Source organism: Leopardus geoffroyi, chromosome D1, assembly GCF_018350155.1.
Source record: "Leopardus geoffroyi isolate Oge1 chromosome D1, O.geoffroyi_Oge1_pat1.0, whole genome shotgun sequence".
Lineage (NCBI taxonomy): Eukaryota > Metazoa > Chordata > Mammalia > Carnivora > Felidae > Leopardus > Leopardus geoffroyi.
The window spans coordinates 97408320-97428910 of NC_059329.1; the positions used below are offsets into that span (position 1 = coordinate 97408320).

The window sequence follows — 20591 nt, forward strand, 5'->3', positions numbered from 1 at the left end:
GGCCAAGACTGACAGCATCTGACTGAGAGAGGATGAGGCCAGGAGTAGGACTGACGCTGGAGGCACTTGAAAGATGCACGGAATAGAGTGGATGGTGTCACCGGATTCCAGCTTTGGAGGCAGATGACACTGCATCAACTCAGGCCACAGCTCAGTGAAGTAAAGAAGAATCATCCCCCCTCCCACGCACATGCATACACACACTCCATCCAAATTGGACTGCCGGGGTTCAAATCTTGGCTTCACCACTCACTAGCTGCAATCTCAGGCAAGTCACCTAGCCTCTCTATGCTGTCAGTTTCCCTCTCTCAGTTTCCCATCATTAGGGTGATGATCGTACTTGTTTCGTACGTTGTTGTGAGTTCATACACATCCAATGTTGAGGGTGGAGCTTTGCACATACTAAATGCTCAGTAATGTCATTATTCGCAGCGGTAGAGACTGGCCAGGTGACCCCAGGAACCCTGTGTTTCCCTTTTCCTCTCACCCAATCTAAGAAAAGCCCTTGGAGCGCCTTTGGAAGGACAAAGGCTTTGAGCCTGGAGGTTCACTCCCTGATTTTTCTCTTGGAGTGGCCTTGGGCTCATTGTTGTGTGACCTGATGTGTTGGTTTCTGCCACCCAGTAAAGAAGGCACGTCTGGTTCTGATGCTCAGTGCCCTGCCTGCGTGTCCCCTGCTCAGTTCTGTCTTTTATCTGGCACAATAGGCCGAGCAGTTCAGCCAGCAGGAGGTGGGCCATTTCAGCCGGGAAGCCGTAGGGCTCCAGGGCCCATGCCTGCCCAACCCAGCACCTTCCTCACGGGCTCCCAGGTGCCTGAGTGGTGCCATGGCCACTGCTCAACCGAGATCAAACACTTGGCACGTCAGCAGAAACCACGAGAAGAGAGGCGAGGCGCCACCCTTTCCTGCACGCCCTTCCCCAGCAGTGGGTTCCCCCTGTGCTTTGCTCTCCGTGGATTCAAATGCACTTTAAAAACCCTCTGGCCTAAAGCAAAATGCAGCTTGGGGCATGGTCCTGTGGTCACCAAGAGGAATGGGCCGCATGGCCCTGTCCACTTTGTTCCTTGGACTGTGAGAGTGTTGGCCTTCCTTGCTGGGGAGGGCGTTGGATTGTGGTCTGGGGCAGTGAGGGGGCAGGTTTGCTGGGCACCCACCGTGCGCCAGGCACCGTGCACGGGCTCTGGCGTTAGATCTTAGCATTGCCTCCTACAAGCTGCGTGGCCTTGGGCAAATCCCTTAATCTCTCTGATAATTACATACATGCACCTTGCCAGGTAATGTGAAAGTTTGCCCTAACCAGTGTGCACACCTCATTGGTTGTTACAAGAATTAAATGAGATAATATATGTGAAACGCTTGGCCATATTAGCACACAGCGGGTGCTCCCCAATGGTGATTACTATTATTAATATGATTCATCATAGACCTCGCAGTAACCACTTGAGACAGGAATTGTCAACCTTACTTTGTGGGTAAGGAAAAGTGACCCTGGCTCTCTCCGCAGGGAAGATGGGAAACCGTTGAAAGTAACGAAGCACCATCTTCCCCATATTCGTCCGCGTCCAACACATACTCCCAGGATCCTTTGCACCAAGTCATGTTGTAAAGCACAGACCGCCTGCCGGGGTCACCTGAAGAGGGACTCTGGACTGGCTCAGCTCCAGCCCTGCCCCTTACCAGCTGGGGGACGTTGGACCTGCTATTTCCATTGTGAGCCTAGTTTCCTCACCTGTCACTTGGACCTCTGATCCCTGCCCCGGGGGAATCAGAGTCTCTCCCTGGGGCTGTCGTGAAGAAAGTGTGGCAATATTGAATACAGGTCTGACCCATGACAGCAGATGCTTCTCCCCCCGGGGATGTGGAAGGGCTACATCTTGTGGCTTTCAAGCCCCAGCGCCTGGCACACAGTAATGCTGGCTGAACAGAATTGTACTCAGAGACTCACTACCAGGGCCATACCTTTAGGTAGGGCTAGGGAAGGCTCCTTAGGTAGGTGGGATGCTGTAGGTCTCGGGTTGGAAATAGTCAGGGTGTGGGGAGGGTTTGGCCCCAGGAACAGGGCTTGGGCCCCCAGGTATGTGCCCACATCCCTTTGCCCCTGTGATACCCCTCCTCACTGGCACCATGAAACAGCCCTGGGCAGTCCTTCGGGCTGGAGGGTGTATGGGGTGGCAGGAGGTTTATGAGGCCTGGATTTGTATCCTGCTCACAATACTGCTGGGAGGAAGCTTCTGGTTTTCATCTCCGTTGTCAGGTTGGAAAGAACAAGACTCAGAAAGGGAGAGTGATTTGCCCAAGGCCACAGAGCAAATAAATGGTGGCATCAGGCTTAAGCCCAGGTGAGCTGGCTTCTCCAAGGTCTCACTCCTAACTCTGGCCCCAGCAGCCTCTGAGAGAGGAAGTCGTTACCAGTCTCCCTCTTCCTCCGCCTGCTGCAAAGGGCAGGGCTGACCACTGGGAACCCCCATGGGGAAGGGACAGGGGTGGGTTCCCCCAGTGGGAAAACTGAGGGGCCTTGCTGTTTTGTAGGTAGAACACCATGGAAGGCGACTGTCTGAGCTGCATGAAGTATCTGATGTTTGTTTTCAATTTCTTCATATTTGTAAGTATTGCTAGAACATGCCTGGGATCTCCCTGGGCCTCTGCTGGGTGGAAGGAACAGACGACTGCTTTGAAGTAGTCACATGGGACTGAGTCCTGGGGGCAGGCACAGGGGCCAGTGCTGGAAGCAAATCTACCTGCCCAGCCGGAACTTCCTGGCTGAGAAGCCCCCAGTAGTGCCCACCCCACTGCAAAGAGCCCACCGGCCCAGGAGGGATGTTGTGCCCATGACCCCCGGGATGGTTCAGGTCTCTGACAAAGGCTTGGGGCCTCAGCCCTGACTCCCGCCTTGGGATCCGACCCCTGTGGAGAGTCGGGGAGAAGGAGGAGATGGGGGTGATCAGAGGGCAGGCCAGAGAGCCCCCGCTCCACCCTGACCCTCAGAGGCACAGTGGCGGACATCTGGGCTGGATGCGCTGGGCTGATGTAACCACCTGATGTAATTTGAAACCTCTCTGGGCCTGGGGTTCCAAGCTGGCTCCGCATCTTACCAGCTGTGGGGTCAGAAGCACACTTCACCTCTCTGAACCTCAGTATCTTAATTCCCTGCCTCAACAGGCGTTTGGTGAAAATTAAGCGCGATTAGTTTAGAAAGTGCCTGGAATGTGCCAGCGCTCCATAGCTTAGCTCTGTCCTTAGCATCCAGCCTATGGATTCTCTGCTTTAAGGTACAGAGAGGCCCGGAGTGCTCAGGTGGCCAACCCAGCACCTTGTAGCCCCGCCCACCTGCTGGCAGCCCCCCAGGGCTCCGCTCAGGCCTCTGGCTTCTCCCAGGAGCAGAGCCACACCCTGGGACCAGAGGTTCCCCAGAGCCACGTGTGAGCTTGGAAGGTGGGCCCGGAATTCAAGTCTGTAGGGTTGTTTCCTGCTCCTCAGGATTATGGGCAAGGGAGGGAACCCAGGAGAGTTGCTGACATGGCTACAAAATGGAGAGAGACGAGAGAAAGAGTCAGACTTGACCGGAAAGGAAGCTCTCTTTCACAGTGACCCTGCCCTGGACGGCACCAGTGGGCTTTCACTCATCCGGGTCTTGGCAGGGTTAGGACAATCTGCCGGGGCTCAGGGTGTGGCTCTGCTCTTGGGAGAAGCCAGAGGCCTGAGCAGAGCCCTGGGGGGCTGCCAGCAGGTGGGCGGGGCTACAAGGTGCCCTCTGGAATCAGAGGGTTGGACTAGAGGACCTCATCATCCAGCAGTTGTGACATTCAAGGGCAAGGTAAAAAGTGGCAAATAAATTCTACGTGACATGGTCCTCAGCAGCCTGTGTCGGGGCGTGGGTCAGAGATCGGGTTTAGAGGATGTACTAACAGTCTGGGCATCCAGGAAAACGCAAGCGAGAGAAAGGCATTGCCGGGACACTGGTTCGCGCAGCAAATGGGGCTCCCGCCTGGTTCTCTGGGGCTCACCGGGGCTCGCCGGCTCCACCCTGGGGCCTGGCTCAGAGGGATGGTGTATGTTTGGAGTGTCTAACCTCCGTGTCTGCCTGTTTCTTCTCTTCCCTCCTGACTGGCCCTGAGGGCAGCTGGGTGGGGCCTGCCTGCTGGGCATCGGCATCTGGGTCATGGTGGACCCCACCGGCTTCCGGGAGATCGTGGCCGCCAACCCCCTGCTAATCACGGGCGCCTACATCCTCCTGGCCATGGGGGGCCTGCTTTTTCTGCTCGGCTTCCTGGGCTGCTGCGGGGCCGTCCGCGAGAACAAATGTCTGCTGCTGTTTGTGAGTAGCCCCATCCCCCACCCCACCCGTGGGTGCCCTGGGGCAGAGCGTGGGGGGCCCTGTGTCTACACTGCAGAGGACTCGGAGGTCACACCCAGGTCCGAGCCTAGGAGGCTGTCCTCCAGGAGTGGGAAGGCCACCAACCTGTTCTGTTCGCACTGGTGGCCCCAGCTTTCGGAGCCTGGTCCTTGCGACGGGCCCATGCCTGCCGTGTGGGCCGGCTGTCCTCAGATGGAGCGTGGCCTTGGCCTCCAGGTCTGAACAGCCAGGTTTCTCCAAGGCATAGTCAACTGAGAACATTAACCATGATGCTTCCGAGAACTCACATGTATAACTCCTTGGTGAAAGAGGAGAGATACCTACTGGATGAGTCTCTTGCCGTTTGCATTTCCGCTTTTAAAACAGAGGTGATGTGATCTCTGAAGTCTCTTTATTCGTTAAATAAATGGTCCCTGAACGGCTATTGCAGGCCACACAGGGGCAGGCAGGCAGGCAGGCATGTGGCCGGCCGTGCGGCGGGCCCGGGTTTGAGCGCACACCCTGCTCAGACCCCTCACTAATGATGTGACTCGGGCCTAGTTTCTAAGCCTCTCTGAGCTTTAATGCCTTCGCTTGCTCATCAGGGGGCGGCTTAGCTATAGGTTGGAGCCAAATGAGGCGAGCAGTGGACGTTCTGTTTCTCTGACCTTCCGTGTTCCCGTGGGCGGGGGGTCCTTTGGGCCTGCGCCTACTTTCCTGGCCTTCCTCCCCTGTGAAGTCCAGTGGGCGCCCAGGCCTGGAGAGCTTCTAGTTTGAGCCCAGTCCTTCTCCACGAGGCGTGTGTGTGGATGGGTCAGCGTGCAGGTGCCCCTCGTGGGCGAGTGGATGGAGGGGTCAGGAGTCCGGCGACGGGGAGGCGCGGCTGGTCAGCAGAAGGACTTTCTTGCAAGGTTATCTGCTCCTGCCGCTTTGGCGAGCAGAGATTTGCCACAATGCCTCCTCTCCAGACCAGAACAGATGGGGTGGCCTCTATGCATGTCACGGTGACATTCCCCATATCCCAGACAGGAAGTGAAATCAGCAGTGAAATGTGTGATTTGGGAGCCCTGGGTCCCTTTGGCCTACAGCAGCCTGAACACCGCAAACTTTTCGTTTGGAGAGAAACAAAGAAACCTGCGGGCGCCCCCTGGCGGGTCGCCTTCTGCAGTGCCAGCCGGTGCCAATGTTGGCTTGGGAGCCCAAGGGGACTTTAAAAGGAGCTGGGATATGGGTCCCTGGTGAGACCCACCTCCCTTTCCCCCCTCACCTCAGCCCCTGGGGCTCATCCTTGACCTCAAGACAGGGGACCAGGCCAGGGTGCTGGACTGGGAGCAGGCTGGGGCCCTCAAAAGTCCTCCCCATGAAGTGGCAGCCTCCGAGCCTGCCAGTGAATGGATACATCAGTCCCCGGTGCTTAAGGGGGAAGACCAAGCCCAGAGACCAGCTGAGGGGCACTCCCAAGTCCCCCAAGGAGGAGCTGAGTCCTAGCTGTGGCCAGGGCCTGGTCTTTGGAACCTTAAATTAGCCCCTTCCACCCCTCTCCTCTGCCACCTTCTCCTTCCTTCCTTTTCTGTCTACATTCCTCTCTTTCTTTTCTTGATCTTTCTCTGCCTCCATCTCTCTGCTCTTTAATCTCTTGCTTTCTATTCCTGCTGCCTTTCCTTATCCCTCTCCTAGTCTCTGCCCCTCTCTCCTTACTTCCCCTGTGTCCCCTTCCCTTCCCTCCTATCTTCCAATCCTCCCCTCCCCTCCCTTCTTCCCCACTCCCCCTCCCTTCCCATCCCTCCTCCTCCTCCTCTCTCTGAAGCCCAGCACCTATTAGCTTGAGGCCACAGTGCAAGTCAGAAGCAGGATACTCTTCCCCCTGCCCCCCAAAGAGACAGAGTGCTAGCGGGGGAGGGGCAGAAAGACGAAGGAGACACAGAATCCAAAACGGGCTCCAGGCTCCGCGCTGTCAGCACAGGGCCCGACACAGGGCTCGAACCCATGAAGCGTGAGATCACAACCTGAGCCAAAATCGGACGCTTAACCGACTGAGCCGCCCAGGCACCCCAAAAGAAGCAGGGTACTCTTGGACCCATGGGGGAGGTCCCCTGTCTCTCAGACCAGGGCTAGTCGAAGGACCCCTCACCTAAAATGGACTCCCATGTCTGAAATTCACCTAAAATTATGTACAAAATATTAGGTTAGGGCTTTGTGTGCGTGTACATATGTGCTGTGTGTGTGTGTGTGTGTTTTGTATGCACATGCATGTTTCTGAGGACAGACCCCACAGCTTCAGGAAGGTTTTCAAATAGATTCATGACCTCATGACCTAAAAATTAAGAAGAGCCACTTCTGTTTTCTAACCTGGACCGGCCATGCGGTGGCTCCCGCTGAAGAGGGGCACAGAGTCTCCCTACAGGTAGCCACCCGGGTCCCTCGAGAATCCCAAGACCCCTGCTCCTCCACCTTCAGGGAGGGAGGCAAGACTTGTCAGGAACAGGACCAAGAGGAAGTGATGTCAGCCACCGCAGCAGAGGAGGAGGCCGGGGGTGGGGGTAACTGAGCTGCCCCTCCCCCACTGCTCTGAGTCTGAAACCCCAGGGCCCCATCACCCCCGCCGACCCCCGAACCTAATGACTGCGTCACCCCACTGATCAATTTCTCTAAAGATACAGTTTCCTAAGGCTCCCATTGATCAATTTCACAGCATTTTCACATACAATGGGACAGTTTCCGCCTATAATGGACATCTCCTGGCATCCCTTTTCCGTAGTGGCTTACCTAGGAGTCGTTTGCAGACGGTTCTTCACCAATTTATTTAAAGATTCAGAAATTTTTTAAAATATTTTCTGACAAAGGCTTGCTAAATTTTAGGAAAGGAGCACAGCGAAAAGAAATGAGTGTATTTAGAAGAGATAAATGAGCTGAATGGCACATAATGCGTGTAAATTTGGTAAACATTTATTCGAATGAGAACTGAGAGTAGATGGGCCAGTAGGCAGATGGGCTAGAAAAGCCTGGCAGTGCTCGCAGGTAGGCAAAATTGCCGTTTCCGTCCCTCGGTTAGTTGTTTCCAAAATCCTAAGCAAAATGGTGTACATTTGATGCTCAGGAATTACTGGCGAATGTGTCTTTAGGCAAACGGGATGAGGTGAGATTAACTCAAAAACCCTGGGAAAGGCCTCGCCCCCAGATGGGAAGCCCCGGGGAGGCGTCAGGACAAGCCCCGTGGCCAGGTCCAGGGGAAGGCCCTCCAGATGGGAACTCTGTTCAGCAAGAGGAAGCTACTTCGTGCTGGAGAAGTGGCACCACAGCCCTTGCTTTGCTTCAGGTGATCGCCCCTCGGTCCCTGCGCTGGATGAAACCCTGCTCCAGGCAAGGAGATATACAGGCCCCCTTCCTCCTTCCAGTTACTAGGTTCATTCTTAAATTCCATCTCATGAGTCATGAACCTCGGCTCAACGTTCACCGCAGGAAGTTGGGGGCCACATCTGCCTTCTGCATAGTGGTTTGCTAGTACCTCACATCGTGCCTGGCACAAAGCAGGTGCTCAGTGAATAGCCCTGGAATGAAGGGACAGAGAGGAAGTGGTCTTAGAGGTCTGATAAGAGCATGGGGTTTGGAGTCAGAAAAGTCTACGTTCCAATGTCTGCTCTGCTACTTCCTGGCTGTGTGACCTGAGGGCAGTTACTTAACGTCTCTGAACCTAGACTCCTCCTATGTAACATGAAGGTGACGGTACCTCTTCCCCAGCCATGGTGTTGTGATCGTGGCTCAGTGAGAAAATGAGCATCTTGCTTCACTCTGTTCCTAGCACATACAAGCACTGCATAAATGGGAAACTCAAAGAATTGGGTTGTCCACAAGAGACCCTACAGGCAATCTGAAAAGTCCTAAAAATTTTTTTTAATGTGTATTTTTGAGAGGGAGAGAGAGTGCAAGCAGGGGAGGGGCAGAGAGAGAGGGAGACGCAGAATCAGAAACAGGCTCCAGGCTCCGAGCTGTCAGCACAGAGCCCGATGCGGGGCCCGAACCCACAAACTGCGAGATCATGACCCGAGCCGAAGCCGGATGCTCGACTGACTGAGTCACCCAGGCGCCCCAGCAATCTGTCAAGTCTTAAGACCTAGAGGCTCTTACAGGGTCTGGGGTAACATGGTGTTCAGAGGCTGTGTTCTGGAATCAGAGTTCCCACGCTTATCCAGGTACACCGCCTACCAGCTGGGCCAGCTTGGTCACAGTACTACCCTCTCAGGGTCCCAGTCTCCCCCTCGGTAAGCCGGAGGTGTGGACAGTCACAGCATCTGCTTCCCCAGGCTGCCGAGAGCATCCAAAGAAATGAGCCACGTAAGATCCGCGGCGCCTAGGCGGTGAGCTGTCAATAGATGGTAGCAACTATTATTTTTTCAGAACTCGCCCACACTTGTCCTCAGGAAGGCCGTGCCTGCCTCTTGGTTCTGAGCCACCGTCTGAGCATCCGTACGCTGCGCCTGCACGAGGTCCTGCTAAGTCATCCGGGAAGGCAGCGCACCCCCAGCGAGATGGGCTCGGTCTCATCCATACTTTATAACTGTCTAAGCTGTGATCGATAGCCAGGGCCAGCTCAGTCGCCTCGCCGAGGATGGAAACCGTTTCTGGGGCTACTCCTTGCCAGCTTGAGAACTTCCAGCAACTCCACCAAGAGGGTAGGGGGCAGGGAGGGGCTCTCGCGGTGGCCACGAGAAACAGAGCCGGATGGCCGTGCGTCTCCAGCCAAATGGAAGTGCCAGGAGCCCCGCCAGGGCCCTCTGTCAATGTCACGGGGCTGCAGAGCCTCTGGTGGAAGTGGGGGCTGTGGGGCTGCAGAATGGACCGTGGCTGTCGCGGCCTGGGGCACAAGAGGCCCTCTGTGACTCTCCCCTCCGGTTAGGGAACTCTGCCCCCCAGACCCCAGCAAGCCTGCCGCTGACCTTCCAGAAGCAGACCCCCAGGGTTCGGGAGAATCCCTCAGGCCAGTCCTGAAGCACGCTCTCCAGCAGAGAGAGAAGAGGTCGTGTGGTGCCCAGAAGGGACAGCTGGGTGAAGAGGAAGGGTTTGCTCCGGCATTCTTGGGCTGAGTCTCCGTGGGCACTGGGGGCTGTGTCCTCTGCTGGTGGCCTCTAGGTGGGTTGACAACGGCAGGACCACACTGTGTGATCACAGACTGGAAATGCCAAGGGTGCCAGCAATGCTGAGCAACGGAGGCAAAGTCATTTCCCGTTTCTTCCGCCAGCAGCCTTCGGCCAAAACGGTGCCCGTAATGGCCGGGGTCTGAGATGTAGCAGATAACAAGGTCATTATGGTGAGTGGGTCACTCACGGACGTGTTCGTTCATCCGATAGCCATGCTCCCACACCTGTGCTGGCGGGCATCGGGAACGCAACGCGCGAAGTCACAGCCTGTGCTGCTGATGTTAGTGGAGGGGTGGAAGGTGGGGGTGGCCGCTGCTGTGCACACACGTCCACGGGGCCCTGTGATGTCAGGGAGGCAGGAGACAGGAGAGGCTTCTCACCGGCGAGGGCCTGGGCTCCACCTGGTCTGGAAAATGAGGAGCTGGTGGGCGAGGAAGGGAGGGGCCTTCCCGGGACAGGGAGTGTAGGGGGTGAGGGCCCGAGACAAGAGGCATTATGGATACTTTGGGGAACATCGAGAAATACGAGGAGTAGAGCAGAGAAGGGTCCGTCAGACTTCCACCTCCGGCCCTGGGTTCTCGGATGTTGACGGACGCATCACCTCGCCTCCCATCTTGCTCCTTTATCATGGCTGAAGATCCCTATCACCTCCCCTCTGCCCCTGGGGACGAGAGACCGCAAGGCAGGGAGAGGGGGTGCTGGGGCTGGCAGGGTGTGGAGAGCCGGTCCGGGGTCCCCCGGGAACCCAGGGTTTCCACAGCGTGTACCACCCACGTGGACAGGGCCCCACCAGGTCAGCACGGATCGCCTTCTGGGGCTGCCCGGTGCCATCGCTCACACTGAACGCTGAACAAGGGGTGTCGTCGAAGGGGTGCTGTTGGCGCAGAAGGCATATTTGTTTGCTTACTCTTCCGTATTTGTGTTGCAGCCTTGCTGACCCCAAAGATGGACTGCGGGCATGCTTATTACGAAAAAATGGCGGTGAAGTTCCTTAGTCTTATAAAACCGGTGCATTTCCCGTCAGTTGTGTAACAAGCGGAAGGGGGCATCCGCCAGCGGCCGCCGGGCCCCTCCCCGCAGCCCTCAGGGCTCACGAGCCTGCCTCTTGTCTTTGCAGTTCTTCCTGTTCATCCTCATCATCTTCTTGGCGGAGCTCTCGGCGGCCATCCTGGCCTTCATCTTCAGGGAAAACGTACGTCCGGGCCCACGTGCCCCGGCCCCGCTTCGCGGCCCCACAACCCCAGCGACCCTCTTCCTGCAAGAGTTTTTCCAGAGGGCAGAATCGGAGGGTCCTTAAGGGTCTCCGCCCTTCCGAAGCACCTGATACAACCCCACACCTGATTCTGGAACCTTCCATTCCACACCGTACCCAGCAGTAGTCATTTGGCAGTCTGAGGACAGTCAGAGAGGCTGTCCCCCCAGGTCCAGTGATGTGCAGGAGAACAGAGCGCTTTCGCTTGAGGCCTGGCCAGTATCCAGTTTGGGCAGACTGTCCCCACCAGCCACCTTATTCCAGGGACTCCAACCACCAGGGGTACCAGCTCCCTCCCCTGAGTCTATAGGACCAGCCACTGCAGCCAAAGGGGGCCTGGAAAGGAGGGGGTTAGGGGCTAAGACACGCAAGCCGGCCTGGGGGAGGGGAGGAGGCAAGCAGGGGACAGACAGGAGGAGGAGGCAGCCATGTGGGCAGGGAAGGGAGCCTCCGACTGGGCACCACGCAGGGCCCTGCCCTGTCACTGCAGCGGGAAGGAGGGTGGTTAGACCCCAGGAGAATATTTTGAGGGCAGGAGCAACTTCCAAGGACACCTCTGGAAACTGGATTTGCAGACTCCCTGCTCCACACTGTGGTGTCTTCAGGGGCTGGGACCGCGGGGCTGGGACCCAGGGGATCCCCCGGCCCTGGGGGACAGCTCAGGATGGCAAGCTGCCCATTGTGGATAAACTCTGCATCTGAGAAATGGCCGCAGGGCTGAGAGAGGTTCCCAGCGTGCCCTGGCCTCGGGCTCGCTGAGGGGTGTGTGGGGAGGCTTCCCTTTCGTGCCGGTGAGCCGATACGGGGAGGCCACAGGCCCTGGAGTGGGGACTAAGGGGCCACCCCAAGTTAGGAGAATCCCCTGCGCTGGGCCCTCAGGCCTTCCCTCCCCTCCGGAAGCAGCTAAAGAGACCTGGACGGGTGGGGCTGCACCGAGCTTCTGGGCGGGGGTCTTAGCCTGCCCTCTGCCTCTTCCCCCAGCTCACCCGAGAGTTCTTCACCAAGGAGCTCACCAAGCACTACCAGGGCAACAACGACACAGACGTCTTCTCTGCCACCTGGAACTCCGTCATGATCACGGTGAGTGACTCCCCCAGGGATGCCGTGAGCATTCAGAGCCACGATGCCCAGGGCGGCCAGTGTCTGGCCTCCAGAGCCCGCTTTGCTCAAGTGCCTACATGCATGATCAGTCAGGGCCGGCCCACTGAGCCCGGCTTGGCCTGGGACTCAGCCTCCGTACAGCATTCTGGGCCCTTATTAACGGCCCAGCAAATGCAGTCCAGGCTCCGGCTGAAACCTGTTTGCTACCCCTGACCTGAGTCCTCAGGCAACTGTAATTGTCAGTGACAGTAATCGCAGCAGGAGTTTATTGGGTGCTGATGCCTCGTGAGGTAGGGGTTGTTATCGCCACCTCCGCTTGACACATGAGGGCGCTGAAGGCTCAGAGAAGTCGAGTGACTTTCCCAGGGTCACACAGGAGGAGCAGATAGAACCCAAGCTGGTCTTGACCCTCTCTACCGCCCTGCCTGATGGTGGCCTTGGGAGTGGCTGTCTGCCCATCTCTGCCCCTGGGTCCAGCCCCCACCCACCAGCCCTGTCCCTGTGCTCTCCTCCTAGTTTGGTTGCTGTGGGGTCAACGGGCCTGAAGATTTCAGGTTCGCATCGGTTTTCCGACTGCTGACTTTGGACAGTGCCGAGGTCCCGGAGGCCTGCTGCCGGAGAGAGCCCCAGACTCAGGACGGGGTCCTGCTGAGCAGGGAGGAGTGCCTTCTGGGAAGAGACCTGTTCCTGAACAAGCAGGTACCGGGCCCTGCTCCCCCAGGCAGGGGCTGCGATGGCCAGAGCCGGGCAGGTGGCCGCGTCGGCACAGAGGGTCTGAAGTCGTCCCAGAATCCTCTGGAAGTGTCGGCTGCCACGTGCAACTCCCGAATGGGGGCTGATGAAGCTCCATCCAAGCCCCTGGGGCCCAACCAAAGTAGAGGAAGGACGAGGGGAGCAGATGGGCCAGCGATAGCAGAGGCCAGAGGGGTGGGCGTTTTGTCTGGGGTTAAAGGGTGAGTAGGAGTTTTCCAGTGTTCCAGGCAGAGCACTCCCCGAGCTTCCGATAATGCAGGTCGGGAGTCAGCCCCTGAATTACATAGTGGGGGCCCCTCCTTAGCCCTGATTCTGGGGGAAACTCACATGTGCTGTCTAGAAGCACCTCCTGACCCTCATGCTGTGGCTGAGGAATCATGCTGATTCCTCATGCTGTGGCACACACTGCTGGCTGTTCTCCCCAGAAAGACGGGGTCTATGAGACCCCATAACCACCAGGGAAAGGCAGCACGTCCTACTGCCCTGCAGCTGGGCCAAGTGACCTCGCAGCAGCCAAGGGCAGGCGAGCAGAAGTGATGTGTACAACTTGTGTTAGGTCCTTAAGAGGAGGCACTGTGCCCACCCCTACTCCTTTTCCCCCCTGGCTGGAATGGAGCTCTGGTGACAGCCATCTGAGACCTGGCAGCGGAAGGTGGCTCCCCAGGATGCCAGAGCATCACAAGAGGAGCCCGGGCCCCTGACAACTCCGTGGAGCAGACGGGCCACCAGAGCTTGGGATTTAATATGAAAGACAAATGAGCTTCTGGCTGGTTGAAGGCACTGCTGTTTGGGCCTCCTGGTGCCCACAGCCAAACCTGTGTCCGAAGGCCACTTGTCAGTTATTCAGGGAGGCTTTTGCTGGGGCCTGTTCCTTTCGGGCTTTATCCTCAGAGGCTGCCCATTTCTGGACTCATCCTTGATCATGACACCTTCTTCCATCTCCTGGGCATGGCTTTGGAATCAGCTCATCGGGGAGGTGCCTGTGCAGCTACATTAGCCCTTTATGTCGACTCTTCTCTGTGCTTCATAAGGATCCCCCGAGATTGACTTCTGGGATCCTTTTCTGAGATGCTCATGTCCCTCCTGGGCATTCTTCCTTTCAAAAGCCTCTGTGGAAGGACTCCTTCCTAAAGCCCAGTGTGCATTTCTGACTTTGCCTTGCACCCCATCACGATCGGGGAGCAAAACGTCTGAATGCACGGACTTGAAATCCCAACTAAAGAGGCTTATGCAAATTCCCTTTGTGTTTTACACGCAGCAAGAGTTCTGGAAGTTGGTAGCTTTGTCCTGTCAGTCAAAGCCTGGTCTCTGTGATCTTTGTGGCCTTTCTTTGTACATATCAGTCCACGGTGGCAACATGGCTGTCATAGCTCCAGGTACCCCACCCATGTTTAAGACACAGAATAGGGGAAAGTGGGGCACACCATCCTTCCCAGAAAGCCCCGGTAGACATCTGCATAGATCTTGATGGCCGGGACTCACCGCCGTTGACCATTGAGCTCCGGTGAAAAGAAATGAAGAAATCCCGAAAGAAGGTGACCTGTGATGAGTGCTCAGATTTCCCCACTGGGATGAGTCAGACCCCCCAAGGCGGCTTCTCCAGCTCATTCCTCAGCCTTCCCTGGGTCAAGATGGCCCCCCAAGCAAGTCAAGAACATGTTCCCCTGCTGGAAACAAATCAGGGGGCTTCCCAGTAGATGACGACCTTGCTAGAACGCGACTCCAGGCCAGAGTGGTGACCACCAATAGGAAATCGTGCATACTCCCCATCTGTCGGGGTGATACTAAGTCTTCTCTCCTCACAGCATCACTGTTTCTCTGCTTTATCCCCAGCGCTCCCTACCTGCTTCCTGGCAGGTTGTGAGTGTGGGTGCTGCTGTGACTCTTGACACAAAGTGCTACACCCTCATCCTCCTGGCATGGGAAAAGTGTTCCAAGCCAGAGAGTGAGAGCAGCACGTGCAAAGGCCCTGGGGTGGGCTGGAGCACAGTGAGGACCCCAGGCGAGGGCGTCGGTAGGACCACACCCACGTTCTCCGTGTGTCTGTAACCACCTCTATCCCAGTTCCTATATGCCCAGGACTGCTTGCGAAAGCATTCATCCGTTTAGAGGGGACCTCGGGGGTCGCGAGGGTCTTCGGTGTATTGCTGCCAGATTGCTGTTCGGAGGCCTCCTGCCTCCCACCCCCTCCCACCCCCCACCCCACCCCCACCAAACGGTGGATTTGACAGGGTAAGTCTGCTGCTGCCTGAGCCGTGGGGCCGGTCACATGCCAGTTCCCAGGCTTCCTACCTCGGTCCTGATTCTGCACTGTCTCTCCGGCTGTGGCTTCACCTCTGGTCCTTCCCTCCCAGGGCTGTTACACCGTGATCCTCAACACCTTTGAAACCTACGTCTACCTGGCTGGAGCCCTCGCCATAGGGGTGCTGGCCATAGAGGTAAGTAGAGGCCCCCACTTCCGTGGGTCCCCCAGAAGCAAGGCATACGCGGGGTCTTGGGGAGATCCCCTGTGCCCTGCACCCCCCAGCCTACCTCTGTCTCCACATCCTAAATCTAGGACCAAATTGGCTCCCCGCTGTAGGGACAGTATAGGCCCCGCTGTGCCTGTCTGCTGCCCGAGTCGCTGTTGGACTCTGGTCTCATCCGAGCAAGTCTCCAGCAGTGAGTGGGCAGGCTCTGAGAGTCAGCCCCCCATCCTCCTCCCACTGCCCCCCTCGCGGTTCCTCTCTGCCTAATCCTCCCCCAAGGTCCCCAAGGTCCCCCAAGGTCCAGAGTGAACTCTTAACTGAGAATCAACACCGCTGCCTTGAGGAAAGGGCTGCGGCTTGTGCTTCTAGATCAGGATCTTTGTGGGGGGGGTTCGGGACCTGTGAGTCCTTGTCCACCTCCCAAGGGCGGTCTTGATTAACCCCTTCACCCCAGTCCCGGAACCCCCATCAAAAGGCAGGCAGCTGCAGACTCGGCCGCCGCCACCAGGGGGCGCCTCAGCCGAGGAGCGGAGCTGCCCCTCCCTTCTCCCCGCCCCCTTCCTGGGTCTCAAGCCCCCGCTACTGCTGGAGTTTGGACTGACCGCGTAGAGCCCACGCTTGGCCATCTGCAGGAAGGACAGCTCCGGGGCCTCGGCCAGCGGGGAAACGAAGTCAGGCGGCCAGAGCCCCAACCTCCCCGTCCCTCCTTTCGGGGACGTCTCGAATGCCCGGCACCATGCGCAGCTTTCAGGGTGGGGATGGGGGAGAGGGAGGGGTCCTTCATTCATTCATCCGTTCATTCAGCAAGCCTAGATTGAGCCCCTGCGTGCCAGCAGCCCTCCAGGGGAAGTTCTCTCGCGGGAGGACACAGTGAGCGAGAAGCAGATAAATCTGCGCTGGGACTGCGGAAATGGCGGGGGTGTGCCCCGCGCAGGAAGGACTCTTTTCAACTCCCGGCTCTGCCTCTCCCCACTCAGGGCCTCTGAGCCACAGATTACTTCTCTGCAAGATGGCGCTGCTAACCGTGTCCCCATCCCCCCCTCCCCCCCCCCCCCCCGCCGTCCTTGCTCCTGGCGTTGTGGGGGTTGCGGAGGATGGGGACTGCATGCCCCCAGGGCTCGGGGGTGCGGGGGGGGGGGGGCTCGTTAGACAATGTCTGCATTCTTGATCCGCTGTCCTCCTCACCCCCAGCCCCCAAGCCCAGCTGTGACCCCTATGGGAGGCAGAACCCTGCTCCGGGAGGAGGGACCTTAACTGTATCCCTGTCCCAACCTCGCTTCCCCTCCCGGAGATCTGGCCATGAGCCTGGGCTCTAGGGACTGTCCCTTGTGCAACTTGCAAGAGCCCTGACCGTGGGGGCATCGGCCATTCTGGTCAGAGGGGCATCCCTGAATCTGGGTCTCTGCCTGCCCCCCACAGTGTTCCCTGACTGTGCTCTCAACTCTGGGAAGGGCTACATCGCCCTTGCCTATTAATAATGATCCTGGTAACTTTCTACTAATCATCTACTAGAGAACAGGCCTCGTTGGGTCATTGATCACCTTCTATTTCATCTTACCACCCTCCTGTGAGCTAGAAGGCGGAGTGTGTGGGACTTGGGAGCCTAGGCTGTGGGGTCAGAATGCCTAGACTCAAACCCCAGCTCCCTCCCTTGCAGCTGTGTGACCTTAGGTGAGTTGCATGACCTCTCTGTGTCTTGCCTCCTGCTCTGTAAAAGGTGTTTGAGAAAGCACCTGGAAATGTGCCCGGCACACGGTAAGGCCAGTGTCCAGTACATGCTCAGGCCAGAGAAGGGACATGTTTGGCCCAAGGTTGCTGCTGGCAAATAGGGGAGCTGGATTTGAACCCACGTCCAAAGCTCCCTTCTTTCCGTGACTACACTGCACAAAGGGGACCATGCGGAGGGCTTGCCCCCAAGGAGTGTCAGGAACCCTTACTGCAGGAGTGTGCTGAGTGATGGGTGGGCCCCCTTCCTGTCCCACGGCCGATGGCTGCTTCCCATCGGGGTGGGACAGCCCAGCGCAGGGCTGGGAGGCCAGCCTGACAAGCCAACTTCGACTTCCTCTGCAGCTTCTCGCCATGATCTTTGCCATGTGTCTCTTCCGGGGCATCCAGTAGAGGGCGTGACCTGGAGCCTGAAGCCTCACCCGCCACCACTGCCCGGCACCCAACACCCTCCCCTCCCCGGTGTCCTTGCCCTCTTGCCCCCAGGGGAGGAGGTGAAGCCATCCTGAGTGGCCAGAGGAAGGGGCAGAGGAAAATAGCTATTTTTTTAACAAAACAAAATGAAGACAAGAAAATGGATTGACGTACCCCGCCTGGACTCCGGGCTCTCTGCGAGGGCCCCGGCGCTTGAACCCAGGGAGCACTCTGGACTAGAGACCAAAGGAACCCCAAGCCCAGGTTCCCTCCTCAGCCCCGCCAGCCCCTAGCAGCCCCGGGCCTGGGCCTCCTCCTCAGCTCCAGGTGCCAAGAACAGGAGGATCGAGGCAACAAGGAGGCAAGAGCGACTCTCAGATCGACAAAGCCCGGGGGCCCCCTGGGAGACTCGGGCACCGTGTCCCCGAGGACTTGGAACCTACACTGAAGCCCTGGTCTTCTGAGGATGGAGTTGCCCCTGCCTCGGGCTGGGGCCAAGAGTGGGCTGCAGACACTGGATCTGAGAATGGCCTGGCTGGCTGGCAGGGTCCTCGCTTCCCCCATCCGTTGGATCAAATAATCCGGAAAGCCCAGAGAGGGGCAGTTTGTCATTCGTGGTCACACAGCACGTGCGTGACAATTGCGAACTGGAACCCACTCGTCCCTAGGCTGCCTCTCACCGCTTCCAGGGCTCTGTCAGTCTCAGCGTCCTGGTTTCCCGAGAGAGAGAGCAGGCTGGTCAGGAACTTCCCAGGCCCACAGCTGAGAAAATTACGGACTATTGCCCCTGCTCTCCTCCCACCCCACCCCCCATACTTCTTTCTAAGCCTGCAGGGACACACACACACACACACACACACACACACACACACAAACACACACTACCGTCCCTTTGCCACACTGCCCACCTCTGCCCACAAGCCTAACCCCTTCCCTGTTCACCAACTCTGTGGCTCCCCGGCTGGAAGGAACCCCCAGGATCATCTGGTTCTCCTCTCCCCACCCAGAACTGAGGCTTGGACGTCTTCCACAAGCTCTCTGCCAAGACTTTGCCACCGTCTTCTTGCATACCTCCAAGGACGGGGAGCTTACTACCTCCCAAGACAGCCTTCTGCCTTTGGACTGCTCTGCCTTTTTAGCATCAGCTCACTGCACATTAGGGTTCTCTGTTTCTCTTTGGTTGCATCCATGGCATCCCACGTTCTCTTTCTCCTTCCCAAAGTATTAAGGCCACACATCGTCTTCCCCCAGATGCGTTTTCTGCAGGCTACAGAGCTCCAAGACATCTCGTTCCAGCTGTGACATGCTTTCCTGTCCCTTCACTGTCCGTAGCACATTTCTGTGTGTTTCTTCCAGGCTTGGGCAGGGAGAGGTTGTCCCCTAGACTCACTCACGCCTACACAGCGCCCACCGATCAGTTCCTCACATACAGGCCTTACATCCTAGACCGGTGTCGGCGACCGTATTACAAGATCCCTCGACCCCAGTGAATCAGGAGTGACCGCCGGAGGCTGGTCAGAGGATCTGAGGTTTGGCCTGGGGTCCGAGGGAAAGGACAACGTAATCCTAGTGGGTGTCTGCCCGACAACTTACGCTTGATTAGTGATGTCTGCCGCGGGCTTGGCAAGGGGAGGAGCGGCGTGGCGCCTGACCTCCTCTCCACGACCCTCTTCAGGGTCTGGGAAGGGCCTGTTCTGACTCCCAGGCCCTGCGTCAGCTTCCAGCCTCCCTTCCAGCTTTCCAGCCAGTGGGAGAGACACAGCTGTGGCCTGGAGCCCTGTGCTTCTCTGCTCTGCCACCTGCCTCCTTCAGAGATGCAGCCCCAGTTCTGTGCCTGCTGTAAAGATTGGCTTTGACCCTCCTCTTGTCTCTCCCCTTCCCCCTCCCATCCTCCTGCTGTCCCCTCTAGTCCCAGGTCCCCCTCGTGGTCTCCAAGCTGGGGCTTGCCATAGAGTCCCTGTAGCAGCCTGTCCTGGCAATTCCACACATGATGCCGTGGACTCCCTAGCGATGGGCGTCCCCGGGACCCTGCAGCTGGAACCCCAACCCAGCCCGAGAGGGGCCTTGGGCATGCCCCTCTCCAGCCCCGCCCACCCACGTGCTTGGCTCCAGCAGAGGCAAATGGCCTGTCTAAGGTTGACAAAAGGAGCTGGCTGGGCAACTGTGTGGCTCTAGGCCAGGGGCATCCCAGACTTCCGGGCCCCATCTGGTCCGCAGCACCCAGGAGAATCCGGGGCCTTCAAGGTAAGGAGGGCCTGGCATCTATATGGCACTCACCCCCCTCCTCCTGTCCAGTCCATCCCCTCAGGGGGAGGAAGGGTGGGTCCTGGAGGAACATCTGGCTGAGGCAGGTTCAAGGGTGGATATGAGACTCATCCCTAACGGCTTTCCAGAAGGGGGCCAAGGAGCCCCTTATCTGGCTACTGCCCACACTGGGGCCGGAAAGAGAAAGCAGGCAGTCCGTAGCATTGACCCAGGCTGGTCGTTATTTGCAAGGCTGTCTGCAGCCATTCTGAAGCATGAAAAGGCAAGGTCCGTGCCAGTCTGGCTCGACCGAGCCTTCCCCAGGCACTGAGGTCTAACTGGGCTGGTCCACGTACGGCCGATAAACAACCCTACCCTGTTGGTCACACACACCCCAGACTAAAAGCCACCTTCCGGCTCCGAAGCTGCCGCCTCTTAGAAAAGGGAACCCATCTGAGGGGTTACGAAGCTCTCGTCCCTCCTTTCCACACCTAAGGGACCCGGCCAGGATACCCCGAACCAGCTGAGGCCCCGGCACCCCCATCTCCCAGAAGCCCCCTCTTCCCTTTCCCCATGGGTCCCGTGTCGAAAGTCTATTTTGAAACCTGTAAATGTTCCTTCCAGTAGATAGCAGAGCTAATTTATCATGTTTATTTCCTGTGAACCCCCCCTTTTATATTCTATATCAAGAGGAGTTTTTGTAATATAAAACAGGACGCCCACACTGATGGTTTTGCACTGGTTTTTGTGACTGTTTCTTACAAAAAGAAAAAGGAACGAAGAATAAATAGTGGCTGTGAAGAAGGTGGTCTTGCTTGGGTGGGGGTGGGGCAGAAGGGGGGGAGCTGAGGCACGGAGGGCGCGGGGCTCCAGGGGCAAAGGTAAAGGGTGGTGGGTGGAGCGGGAGCGGGGGGTGTCTTCCCAAACCTTTAGGATGGGAGCCGGGCCGACACTGGGCCTTCTTCAGGAGATGCGTGGGTCCCCCTCCCTGTTTGTCACTGCCTCCCTCCCAGCGATGGCTCCTTGCCTTAATCCCCCCGCCACATCCCCGGGCCAGGTCTGCCGGGCTCTGCTAGGTCCCTCTGGGCCCAGCTCCGATGTCCAAGCAGCACAGAATTTCACGACAGCACCATCCCAGCAGGCCCTCGTTACCACCCAAGGGACA

At 57.8% G+C, this 20591-nt stretch overlaps 1 protein-coding gene across 6 annotated transcripts in view; it reads left to right on the top strand.

The window, feature by feature from the left end:
- The window catches only part of TSPAN18 (tetraspanin 18), a 190080-nt gene extending 169853 nt beyond the window's left edge, over positions 1-20227 (top strand). For all 6 annotated transcript variants that reach the window (XM_045485050.1, XM_045485052.1, XM_045485051.1 and 3 more), the window contains 7 exons: positions 2531-2603; positions 4122-4316; positions 10587-10661; positions 11703-11801; positions 12339-12521; positions 14930-15013; positions 17114-20227. In XM_045485050.1, the coding sequence (XP_045341006.1) occupies positions 2541-2603; positions 4122-4316; positions 10587-10661; positions 11703-11801; positions 12339-12521; positions 14930-15013; positions 17114-17161 (747 nt within the window). In that variant the 5' untranslated portion in view covers positions 2531-2540 and the 3' untranslated portion in view covers positions 17162-20227. The remainder of the gene's footprint in view (positions 1-2530; positions 2604-4121; positions 4317-10586; positions 10662-11702; positions 11802-12338; positions 12522-14929; positions 15014-17113) is intronic.
- Positions 20228-20591: the final 364 nt, after the last annotated feature.